Source organism: Brienomyrus brachyistius, chromosome 5 (genome assembly GCF_023856365.1).
Source record: "Brienomyrus brachyistius isolate T26 chromosome 5, BBRACH_0.4, whole genome shotgun sequence".
Classification (NCBI taxonomy): domain Eukaryota; kingdom Metazoa; phylum Chordata; class Actinopteri; order Osteoglossiformes; family Mormyridae; genus Brienomyrus; species Brienomyrus brachyistius.
In genome coordinates, this window is record NC_064537.1 from 214,170 (window position 1) to 227,629 (window position 13,460).

A 13,460-nucleotide genomic window follows, 5' to 3' on the forward strand; every position below is an offset into this window, starting at 1 on the left:
TAAATGCATAGTCATCTCAAAAATATTGCTTGAAAGAAAGAAATATATCTTTCCATGGTATTAATAGAACTTAGCAGACTAAGAGACACTAAGCAAACAAACATAATGGTAAAGAAGTATTACAGCCTGTGTGATACAGAAGGAGGAACAGAAGGAGGAGGAAGAGGGGAAGGGAATGTGAAATGTAAATGTATGAGAGAGTGACCTGTGTGAGCCTGTCCTGCTGCGACGAGAAATGCTGATGATGGCTGGGGGGCAGCCCCACCCACTCACACCTGCGTACTTTCACTGCAGGCTGAAGGGGAGGAATGCCAGGTACACCTCCTCTATCAACCTGCACTTCCCAGTCCAGCATGGAGGACAGGAGGAGCACACATCTGAAACATACATGTTATATACACACACAGATATTTTCAGTCACGGAACAAATTAAGAGACCACTCTAAATTTTCAAACAAATCTGTATTCCTGGTTTAATCATGGTTCTGCTGGCAGGAGGATACACTGAACAGCAGGTTGCTTCTAAGTTCAAAATTTTTAAGACAGCAGTACACAACAATAGGGTGAAGCAGGAGACACTGGAAATGACCAGAAACCAGCCAGGTGGAGGGAGGAAGCAACATTCTAATGCCAGAGATGACCGTTAACTTATCCGACAGTTTCTCATGACATCAAGTGAACTTCAAAAAGAATGGGATACATTAAGTGCAGGTGTGAAGTGCTCAGCTAGTGCAGTTTGCATCAGGCTCCTAGAAGCACACCCTTAAATTGTGAAATAGGTGAAACAAAAAATTGTGCCGTGGTCTCTTAATTTTTCCCGTATATATATATATATATATATATATATATATATATATATATATATATATATACACACACACACACAGACAGACACACAAACACAAATATATAATATACGTATATATAAGAGCAGGGACGCCAGATATGCCTCCTTCATCAGCCTACACCTCCCAGCCCATCACAGAGGACAGGAGACACATACATGCTACATTCACACGTGCTACAACTTGGAGTAAATGGAAATAATGGGTTTGAAGCAATGGTGACACAGTGTCACATTGGTTAGCACTGGTGCCTCACACCAAGATTTGAGTATCCACTATGACTCCATGTGTGTAGAGTTTGCATGCTCTACCTGTATGGTCCTGGAGTTTCCTCTAGATACTTCGCCACCCCCATACTGATTGGAATCAGTGCCTCTCCTGAGAAAGATTTGGGTACGGTTGGAGGGGTTTCCTGAGTGGACGGAGTTCTGTTTATACACTGTGGATTCCCCTCACAGTCCAAAAACATGCTGAGGTTAAATGGAGTTATCAAGTTGTGAATGGTGTGTGAGTGTGCCCTGTGATGGGCTGACAACCCATCCTGGGTGGTTCCCTGCCTTTTTCCATAGCTTCCAGGATAGGCTCTGGACTCCCTCTCAATCCTTCATCATTAATGAATCAAGATGCAACTTTTATCCCAAGCATTTACTATATTTGTTACTATATTTAATTCTGTAAACCTTTGTGAACTACTACTTAGTGACTACTGAAGGAACAACTAATGAATAACACAAATGTTCATTAATATTGAATCATGACGCATCTTTTATCTTCAGTAGCGACTCTATTTGTTCATGAATTGATGTTCTGTACTAACTGTCAAGTGTATAGTGTTACCCAGTAATATTTCCAGAAAATGAGAAATGGGAGAAGTGGTCCAATTGGAAAAGGGACATTTGGAGTGATAACAAGGACAGTGAGAGTTAGGTGAAGCTGAGAATGTAGTCTCACTGGGAGCACTGAACAATGGAACAAAGGAAGGGAAGACAGAAGGCAAAAAGAGTGCAGTAAGTAAACAGAAGACAGTGATTGAGATTTCAGAAGGGGTGAATAAGTGAAGACAGAGATTCCAGAATAGGTGAATAAGTGAATACAGAGGTTTCAAAGGGGGTAAATTAGTAAACACAGTGCTTTCGGAATGTTTGAATAAGTGGACACAGTGGAGGTATACTGTTAGGTGAAATCAACATGTGGTCCATACACTGTCTAGCCCATTCCCTTTTAAAATCTTATTAAGACTGAAGTGAATTCCAGGCATTCCTGGAATATCCCTCCATGGTACTACATGCAGTCACGAAAACCCATAGCCACATCCCAAAGAGCCTCAGGGAAATGGTAACCTGTCATTGCTAGATGCATCAAAGACCCATATGCTGTATATCAGCTGGTCAGTATGAGTACTGTGAAGGAGAGGTCAAATTCATTTGTCTCTCAGTAATAACTATGAAAGAAGGGCAATGTTCCACATACACACGACAGTGAATGTGCCTGCGAATACTGACTGTAAAGGAGTTGCAAAACCCTAACTCCAGTAGTAATGGAAAGACCAGGCTTACCCAAGATCACACTGAATGATCAGGCTTGTCCAACATGACATTGTATGTAAGTCAGAGACCAGAATTATCCAATATAACAGTGAATTTAAGAGAGCTGCCAACCTTATCCATGATGGCACTGAATATAAGGGACAGACCAGGCTTTTTGATGACACTGAATGAAATATGGAGATCAGACTGGTCCAAGATAACACTGCATGTAAGGCAGCCACCAGTTTTATCAAAAATGACACTGAATGAAATATAGAGATCAGACTGGTCCAAGATAACACTGCATGTAAGGGAGAGTCCAGTCTTGTCCAAGATGACACAGAATGTAAGGGAGAGATCATGCTTATCCAAGATGTCACTAAATGTAAAGGAGAGAACAGGAATATCAATGATGAGACTGAATGGAAGAGAGAAACCAAATTTGTCCAAAATGACAATGAAGGTAAGGGCAAGACCGGGCTTGTCCAAGGTGACACTGAATGTAAGGGAGAGACCAGGCTTGTCCAAGATGACACTGGATGTAAGGGAGATATCAGGTTTATGAATGATGACACTGAATATATGGGAGAGACCACACTTGTCCAAGACGTCACTAAATGTAAGGGATCCTCCGAGTGATCAGCATGTAGAACAGGGTTTGCACGAGTTGCGAGTATGAGCCTTGTAGGCTGCTGGACAGGCTCTTTGTGGGTAAGTATCCACATGGAAGGAGTAAATCTCTATGCAGTGTCCTTAAAGGACCATGCTGGTTTTCAGGCCTGACCATATAAACGGGAAGGGTGCCTGCTCTGCTTAGCACTACATGGACAGTTGATTCCCATTTGTCTGAGATATTGTGTTTTCCCCGACATGAATGTTTCTGACCAGTACTCAGTCTCCAGTTTCTAAGTCTAATGCAGTGACACACCTGTCAAACCATCTTTTATTCTTGTGTGCTGCCTTTGCTGTGTTATCTATGGTTACTTTGTAGCTTTACTCTAACTGTAACTTGAGGCTCTGCATATAGAGTGTTGGCGGTCGTGCCCTGGCAGCCCAAACGCCAAATCAACCAGCAGACAAGGTTGGCGTCCAAACATTAGTTTGTATGGTGTGAACCCCGTCACATCATTTCTGGTGCAGTTGTAGGCATGGATCAGGGGCTTTACAAAATCTCACAAAACGGGTCTTCTCTTGGTTTTGAAGGGTACCTAGCATGTCTAGTAAAGTGTCTTCTGGTTTTTGGTTAGGTGTAGGAATGGCAACTGCAAACTTAGTAAAGTGATCCGTGATCACAAGGATGTCTTTGGTCCCACTTCTGTCTCGTTTGAGAGAAAGTCCATGCAAAGAAGCTCAAGAGGCCTTGTGGTCTTAATATTGACTAAGGGTGTGGCATCCTTGGGCAATGCCTTCCTCCGTACCCACCTGCCACAAGATCTCACCTTCCTTTCCTTGTCTACAGCAGTCCTTGGCCAGGAAAAACAATGACCTTACAAGACCCATTGTACAGTCCACCCCCATGTGACCCATATGGTCATGCAGGCTGATCAAAACTGTGCTGTAAAACTCAGCTAGGAGTATAAGCTGGTAGGTTGTTTTGGGATGTTTTTGGCATTGCCTGTACAGATACTCTTCAATGGCTCAAGGTGGTTTAGTTCTCTCAAAAAGAGTGGAAGGTCAGGGAGTTCATTTGCCACCGCGTTCAATTTGAGAAGTGACATGTCTTGTAAATTGGTCAACCCTTTGGTTGTCTTTCAACTCAGCTTCAGATAGATGGGGGATAACTGGCAGTCCATCAAACTGATCCTCCTGTCTATAGCTGTCGGGCACAGCACCAACGGAGCTGGTAAAATATTCAACCAGGGCAATGTCATCAACACCTCCGTCACTGGCACTGTAGATAACCTGCCTTTCGCAGATTGCTTGCACAACCGCTAGACCAACTAAATCAATGGTCTCTAGATCAGAGAGGTGGTCTTGGTTGAACTGGATAATGCGTTAGCTCTCTTTCTGATATTTGAGATCATCCTCCAACTTCCCATGAGGTCTATGGGATAGCCCATCTGCATCGCCGTGGGAGTTCAGCATCATTGTTATTGTGCTGGTGTACATCTCCCCTCAATGCGAATGCTAAGGAGGTGCGACACAAGCTGTACGAAGCCATCAGTGACCTGCAATCTCTCCACCCTGAGGGATTTTTTATCATCGCCGGGGACTTTAATAAAGCAAATTTAAAGTCTGTTTTTCCCAAACCCCACCAACATGATGAGTTCCCGACCAGAGAAGCTAATAATCTGGACTTGGTTTACATGAACACTAAATTTGCATACAGTCAGCCCCCCGCCCCCACCTTGGACTTTCAGACCACACTACAGCAATGCTCACTCCATCATACAGCCCACTGCTGAAAAGCACAAAACCTACAACAAAGAAGATCAGAACATGGCTGGAGGGAGCGACTGAGGCCCTGCAAGACTGCTTCGAGAGCACAGACTGGAGCATCTTCAGAGAAGCAGCATCCAACTGCCAGCACACGGACATTAACAAATATGCTGAGACAGTGATGGGATACATTGACAAATGAATTGCAGACGTTACTGTTACCAAAACTGTCACTACATGCGCATAAACATGGTTTACAGCAGAAGTGCATAAACTGCTGAAAACATTTTGCTACTTTCAAAGTAAAAGATGCTGTGGCGCTGAAAACAGCACCAATGAACCTCTCCCGGAGCATCAAATTGGCAAAAAGGAAATATAACAAGAAAATCAACAGACACTTCACTTATTCGAGAGACACACGACACAAGTGGCAGGGTATCCAAGCCATCACTGACTTCAAGACCCTGTCACGTGCGTATGAAACTGACGCCTCTCTTCCAGATGCACTCAACCACTTGTACGCCAGGTACAGATTGATGACATTCAAAACACAACAGTTTGTTAGAAAACAATTAGGAAGTACAACAGCTAAATGGTAAACCTTGCAAAATAAAACCCTTCTATTCCCTAAATTTGTCCTCCTTACAATGGGGCCCTTCCGTCCCTATGTCGGTCCTCCTTCTTACCACATGTTCCATGAGGAATGGGGGATAAGGAATACCTTACACATCTCTGGGTTCGATTCGGCTTGCCACCCAGTTTGCACTGGGAATTCCTGGGTCTTCCGATCTGGGAATCGCCTCTGGATCTGGGAACCAGAACCCTCACACAAACCAGCAGGAAGGCTCTGGCGGATGCTCTGGGACCAGCTGTGTCCCCTGTGTTTACTGGAAGGCTCACCGATTAACTAATTGGAAAGCCTATCAAATGGAGTCAGGCACATTTAACCCCTTACACCACATGTGAGACACAATGCTGTATGCAACATTTTTCCAATTAAATAACTACTGTAAAGCAGGGCTGGTTCTAGACAGGCATATATGAGGGGGCAGACAGAAATGTGAAGGGGGCACATGGTGGCGACGGAGGCGGGAAAGGGGTGGGGTGGTGCTGGGGGTGGGGGCGCTCTGGATAACAGTTTTTGTTATGTAATTAGATTGCACTTTGTCAGGCCTCTACCCTAAGACCTGTCCAACTTGGGTGTCCCCCCTAAAGGCTGAGCTTCTGCTGGTGTGGCTCTTAGGGTCACTGAGGTACGTAAACCCCCTGACCGCGGTAAGGTGGCAATCCCTCAGGGGGAAAACTGAAAAATAAAATATTCCTCATCAGATTATAACAACTAAAAACATGACATTTACCTTAATTGGATGGCCTATGTCAAATATATTCGAACCCAACAATAACACTTCTCACTTTTGCCAATATTAACAAAACTAAAAAGGCTCGGCCGAGTTATAAAAAAAAATTGTAATAATTCACCAAGTCTTAAAAAATAAAACTGAAAAATAGAATAAAAAGAATAAAATAAAGAATGAAATAAAATATCCATCTACTATGCTCCTGTTATTGGTACAGGCAGGAGCAGCACCACCCTTTCTAAAAGCTTGGAAAAAAGGATGCATCTCACAGCATTAACTTTCCCTTTGTGAGCTGCTGGTTTCTGGGGTGGAAAGTGAATAAGTTTTACTAAAATCGCTGTGATTACATCAGTATATGAAATGAGAAAACTGTTGAGTGCGGAGCTGAAAGCTGGGCCGGGGCTTTGTTACAACTTCGTTTGAATGTAATAGCAAGAATGTAAAACAGGTAACCAAACACCGCATTTATTTTTTAACTAATTCTTTTAATGTGTTGTTAATATCACACAGCGTATCATTTGAATGTTAATTCATTGGCAACATCTCTTACAGCATTGACTATTGCATTTTGTTGACTGCAGCACTGCTTCAGTTAGCACTCGGCCGGGTGGTTCCCCCCCGGTTTCTGAGGCACGGGAATGTGTGCAGCCAGCGCCCAAAGATGTGCTCGGCACAGCAGCACCATCGCCGCCTGTGTCGTCCTCGGCACTGGGGGCACCTCTTGTACTATTGTCTGTAAGAATAAACAAACAGAATAAACAAAAATAACTCAGCATCTGCGCCCTACTTGTTATTCATAAACATGAGAGTAATCCTGCCTTCTGCCTGCCAGGGTTCCCTCCGGCTCCCTGGTGCCCCCCACCCTTTGCCTCCTGGCCCTCTTTGTTTGCTCCCCATCTTTTTGTTGCCTCCTGGTCCCTTCGCTCCTTTCGTCGGTGGGCCCCATACTGACGTCCCTCCGTTGTTCCCATCCTTGTTGTACCTGTTCATGTCTGCATGGTTTTTTTGCTCCGGTCCTATGTGTCCCTGCAATTCCCCATGTTTCATTGATGTTTCTTGCTTTTGTTTTTCCCAGTTTTGTACCATCCCTGCTTTCGGCCCCTCAGTCCCGTTGGGGGGGGTTCTATCATGCCCTACTTGTCCGATCCTGCTGTGTGTCATGCCCAGTTTCGGCCCCTCAGTCCCGTTGGGGGGGGGTCTATCATGCCCTGCTTGTCCGATCCTGCTGTGTGTCATGCCCCGCTCGAAACCTCGTGTGGTTAGCACTGTTGCCTCACACCACTGGGACCCAGGTTCGAGTCTCCGCCTGGGTCACATGTGTGTGGAGTTTGCATGTTCTCCCCATGTCGTCGTGGGGTTTCCTCCGGATACTCCGGTTTCCCCCCACAGTCCAAAAACATGCTGAGGCTAATTGGAGTTACTAAATTGCCTGTAGGTGTGCATGTGTGAGTGAATGGTGTGTGAGTGTGCCCTGCGATGGGCTGGCCCCCCATCCTGGGTTGTTCCCTGCCTCGTGCCCATTGCTTCCGGGATAGGCTCCGGACCCCCGCGACCCAGTAGGATAAGCGGTTTGGAAAATGGATGGATGGATGGATGGATGGATGGATGGACTTTGTTACTTTTGTTTATTTTCACAGTTTATACTTGTATCATTGTTTTGTCCTCAGCTTTCAGCCGCACTCTCTCTGGGGCAGGGTGTGCTGGTGACTTAATGGATGATGGATTACTTAGAAGAGTCTAAAAATAGCTTAAACATTTTATTACCAGGCAATAGTTAACAAGCAACGGGAATTATTCTCACAATCCTAAACATCTGAAATACTGCAGTGGCATCGAAGTATTAGACGTGTTACGTGTAATATATATATATGTTTATTTTTCACGAACAACACAATGCAGGAGAGCCATAGTATGGGGTGAGTTTGGTTGCACCTAAGCTGAGTAAATCCAGCATTAATGGCCCACGTGGCCCCTCAAGGGATGATCCTCCTCATGGGCCTGTTTCAGCAGGCTGACATCACAGTTGCAGACACTCAGCCATGGCAGAAGGTACACAGAAGGTTGTGCTCATCACCGGCTGCTCCTCTGGGATTGGTTTACAGACAGCTGTGATGCTGGCAAAAGATAAGAAAAAGCGCTACCATGGTAAATCTGTTTTATTGATTCTCTGAAGATTCTCTGAAGTAAATGTACTAATGAGTTAATTTGGAATTAGTGATTTATTTTGTTAATTTCGTAGGCAAAATTTTTATATAGCCAAGTATTCTTTCTCGTGAGTTATTTTGTTGTTGATCAAATTTTAGAAAATTATGTACAGGATATATAGCATCCAGGGCACTGAAATCACTTCGACCTTTATTCACTTGTAGCCAGTATCTCATTTTATGAGACCTGTTTATTGCAGCCCCTTCAGAGCAAAGGTCTCTATCTCCCTCTGTAGCCCCCATACTTGTCTTTTTCTCCTACTTATTTCTCCATTGCTGAAGCTATGGATAGTCCTTCTCCCACAGTGCCCATTCCACCCTGCCATTCCACTGCCATGTGCATCTATACACCTCCTTCAGCTTCGGCACACACATGCACGCATTCTTCATGTTACAGCTGTCAGTGTGAGGACTCTTTTCAATGTCAATGACTGTATGAGTGATAATACTGATGGTGTATCCTTAGGCAAGGTCTGTAACCCCATAAACTGCTTCAGGAGCACCAGATATATGGCTGACCTTGCACTCAAACCCAGAGATTCACTGTCACCTCTATGTTGTGCCTCATATGGGGGTTAAGAAGGGATTTGTGAAAAGAAAGCCCATGTCCTGGCATGCAAGGCAAAGTATCTCATTAGCACCCTTGCTAATAACCTTTCTTCTCAGTCTTTATTATGTCTACACAAAACTTCAAAAGAGTGAAATGATGCAAAACGATTGAACGACATTCCCAGAGATCAGCAGTCCCCTATATATGCAGACTCCTAAATGACAATGGATATTAGTTTTTAAATTTGAGATATCAGAATTGCAGCTTGATGATGTTAGTAAAGATGTTTTATTGTAACAGCAAAATAATTCAGGGTTAATAGCAATGGTCTTTCATAACGCAGAAAGTGCAATAAACTAATGGCATTACATTTATATTTTGTTGTGCTATATATATTAGTAAGCTTCCGTGTCGCAGTGACTGCTGATGTGTCTCATTAAATCTGCATGTCTTAGTGTACTTCGGACAGCTCATTGTCAGTGTGCACCTGCCCCTAGTTATTGCCACCATGAGGGATCTGAAGCGAAAGGACAAACTGCTGGAAGCGGCAGGTGATGCCTATGGGAAGACACTGGCTCTGCAGACGCTTGATGTTTGTAGTGATGAATCGGTCAGACAGTGCGTCAGCAGCTTGAAGGACCAACACATTGATGTGCTCAGTGAGTATGCTGACTGTTAACTTTGCAAAGCTTTTATATTTATATTTTAGGCAAAGGGCAGCATCATATTCAAGCCAGGCCAGTTTAGTTGGTCTGTTTGTCTTTGATCTTATATCGCCACCTTCTGACCAACACTGGAATTGTCAGAGCATCACTTTCTTTGCTGTGATAGGTCCTGTTCCATAACACCTGGAGATATACATTTTTCCTCTAATATCAGTTGTATATATTACTTCAATGAATATGTAGATTTTTTTATACAAATGCAGCATTTAAAAATTAACTATTTCTTCATACCCACAAGTCAACAATGCTGGTATTGGTCTAGTTGGCCCAGTGGAATGCATCAGTATGGAGGAAATGAAGAAGATCTTTGAGACCAACTTTTTTGGTGTGGTGCGCATGATTAAACATGTGATGCCAGACATGAAGAGGAGGCGTGGTGGACACATCATTGTAGTGAGCAGTGTCATGGGGTTACAAGGTACAGTGTTAGGATACGTCATCATGACTATTAGAGCAGTGGGGCCACAAAAGAACAGCACTAGTCAAATCATCACTGTGATCAAATTTTAAGAAATATAATTACTATAGTATTGTAGTGGTCAAGATTCACAGTTATTCGGTGTAATTCCCACTTTCCCCAGCTGTGGTGTTTAATGATGTCTATGCGGCTTCCAAATTTGCCATGGAGGGTTTCTGTGAGAGCCTGGCTGTGCAGCTGCGCAAGTTTAATGTCACGTAAGTCAGGTCTGCTTTCTCTGTTTATTCACTTCTGAGCAAAGGCCTGCTGTTATGTGGGCTGAAACCTTCTCAATCTCAGCAACCTGTTCTCCAAGTATCTCTCTGCCCCCTGTCTTGAAAGCAAAATCCTGCTTTATTTACTGTTATGACGCCATAAGAAACTCATGATGGAGACCAGCTCAGCTCCCATACAGGGTCATTAATCACTTTCATGGCTTTATTATCCTGTGTACATAGTACATAGTTGTTACTGACATGCAACCTTCAGCCTAGTTCCAATAAATAGAATATCATTGATAAATAAAATAACACCACTGTAGCTTACATCCCATATTTATTCATATAAAAAGACACAGTAATCGAACATAAATATAAAGTGCCAGATTGTAGCAACAGAAATGATCAATAACTCTAATGCCAGAAGTTACCACTCACTGCACACTGACTACAGGGAGCAAAATGGGACAGAATTAATCAAAGACAGCAACACATTACCAGCTACATTAATGTTAAATGAATAATGTGTTACAGAACCGTGTAACATGAGACAAGCATACACATCCAACATGCACAGATTGTTTGAATTGTGGCAGAAGTTTTGGTGGGTCTCTACAATTTTGACATTGGAAAAAGGTGTTAACTGGGGGTGTGGGGCGTAGTGACAGTAAGAGTTATCGACAGGGGTGGGAGGGGTCATTTTGTAAGATAATTGTTTTCAAAGGCCCCCCCGGGGCATATTTTTTTCTTGTTCTTTTTTTCCCAGGTTTTGTATTACTCTCTCTTAATGATGTTGTACTGTATCACCACACACCCATGTAACGCACCTTCAGGTGACTGTCGTGAAAAGGTTAAAACTGGGCATGGCATGAATTCCCAAACCTTATAGTCGTGAGGCAGAGTTTTGCACTAAGCCAACCTGCAGAACAGACATAATGTTCTAATGGCCTGTGGATACAAACTCTCCCTGGATCATTTCCCTGGTTATCATTCTACACTGTTAGCCAAAAGGGAGTGACTGGTGTCCTTTATGGTGCTGCCTACCTTTCTAAGGCAGCACCTGGTGGCTACAGCTTGGCCTCTCCTCTGCCATCAGCTGTGCTTCATAGTCTTAACTCTAACTAATTCAAATCTCTTTCTAGTTTATCCATGATTGAGCCTGGACCAGTACACACAGGTTTCGAGGCCAAAATGGTGGAGGATGTGTCACAGAAGGAGTTCCCTGGGACAGACCATGATACTGTGCACTACTTCAAGAATGTCTACCTGCCATCTTCCATTGACATCTTTGAGGCTCTGGGCCAGACGCCAGGTGATATTGCCAGGGTCAGTGTGCTTCCTGCTATGAATTTGGCTCAGTTTAATGCAATCAATCATTTAAAGTTGGAAGAGCACATTTTTACATTTACTTTATATTTACATTTTAAAATATCATATTTCTTCAAATAGAAAATTGGATTAAATTAAAATCCGGGTCTCGGATAATGGCCAGGGCATGTTCCATTGAAGGAACAAAGGCTGGACCCCAAACACAGGCTAGGGAAAAAGCAAGAGTGGATAAACTCCTGGGTTACATTTATAAAGGCATTGTATGAAGAGAATAGATCCCACATTTATGGGACACATTTAAGACTTGGAGATTTATAAAGAAACAACATCCATCCATCCATTCATCCATCTCCCGCTTAATCTGAGGTCGGGTCGCAGGGGCAGCAGTCTCAGCAGGGAAGCCCAGACTTCCCTCTCCCCGGCCACTTCATCCAGCTCCCCTGGGGGGATCCCAAGGCGTTCCCAGGTCAGCCGAGAGACATAGTCCCTCCAGCGTGTCCTGGGTCTTCCCCGGGGTCTCCTCCCAGTGGGACATGCCTGGAACACCTCCCCAGGGAGGCATTCAGGAGGCATCCTAATCAGATGCCCGAGCCACCTCATCTGGCTCCTCTCGATTTTATGTATCGGTGATGAGTTGGTGCCCCATCCAGGGTTGTTCCCTGGCTTGTGCCCACAAGACTCTGAATAGGACAACTCTTATCAAAATATTAATGGATGGTTGGACTTTATACAACACGACAGTGAAAATAATTTTCTACAGGAAATTGTACGAACAAAGGAAAAATGTACCATTGTTGGTAATACTGCAAGGTCTGATGCTTTTAATGATGGTGATGGTGAGTAGTAATCCTGGTAAATAGTGTCTATGGAAATACAAGTAACATATGCAGTTGTTTATAAATATAAATATATATAAATAGTACCTATAGAATATATTAAGTACAATTAAATTGACAATATCTGTTACAGATTTCACCGTAGTTAGAGACTAAGCAATTAGACCAATTAGCAATTAGTTGCTAAGTTCAAGCTTGCACTCCATTTCTCTACTGCAGTGCATAAATAAAGTCATGGAGCAGAGACGGCCACATTTTCACAACCTGACCAACCCAATGTACACGCCCATCTTGGCCTTGAAGTACGCAGATGAGACAGGCGATCTCTCACTACATGCCTTCTACCACATGCTCTTTGACTTCGGCACGCTGATGCGCATCACCACAAGCATGATGAAGTGTCTGACCTGCGGCTGCCTGCGCAGTCGCACCATCTCGCCTGACTGAAAAGCGGTCAGAAGAACCGCTTTATCTGCAGGAATTCTCTGTGACTGTAACCATACATAAGTGTAGGTCCCTGGGTGGAGAAAGGTTTAGCGCGTGACTGAACCAAGATATTTGTCTAAATGAGGCTCCTTTGGACTGGCTCACCCACAGGGTCAGAAAGGATGCCACTTACTTTTGGGTTTAGAGAACCACCCAGATTTTGTTGGTTTATCTACAGTTTGTAGAATTTTTCTATATTACTTTGTAACACAGAAATCCCAGTTTGCATGGTCAAGTGTAACCAAACAAGTGATAGTAATGGTAACCAGGAAACCACCCAGCCCTCAATCCCTATTGAAAGAAAAAGCCAAGATGTTAAACTGTGAGCAGTCAGGCTGCCACAAAGTAGAACGGTGTAGGAACCAAGTCACTCATCACGATTGCCTGGTTCCTGACCTTTTATCTTGTGGCTCCTGCCTGGCTGTGATCATACATAGTGTATTGCCTTAGACTCTGTAAAAATGGCTGGTATGACACACAAGTTACAAGGAGATGGTTGAGAAGGCTGTGTGTAACAGCATCTCATGGACCAGAGAACATCATCTGG

The 13,460-nt window shown here is 43.7% G+C and overlaps 1 protein-coding gene across 1 annotated transcript; it reads left to right on the forward strand.

Moving 5' to 3' along the window:
• Positions 1–8,147: 8,147 nt before the first annotated feature.
• On the forward strand, positions 8,148–12,874 carry LOC125742474 (retinol dehydrogenase 8-like). The gene is made up of 6 exons (XM_049014507.1): positions 8,148–8,253; positions 9,360–9,521; positions 9,826–10,005; positions 10,169–10,262; positions 11,405–11,588; positions 12,647–12,874. Exons 1-6 carry the CDS (start codon positions 8,148–8,150, stop codon positions 12,872–12,874), a joined length of 954 nt encoding a protein of 317 aa, XP_048870464.1.
• Positions 12,875–13,460: the final 586 nt, after the last annotated feature.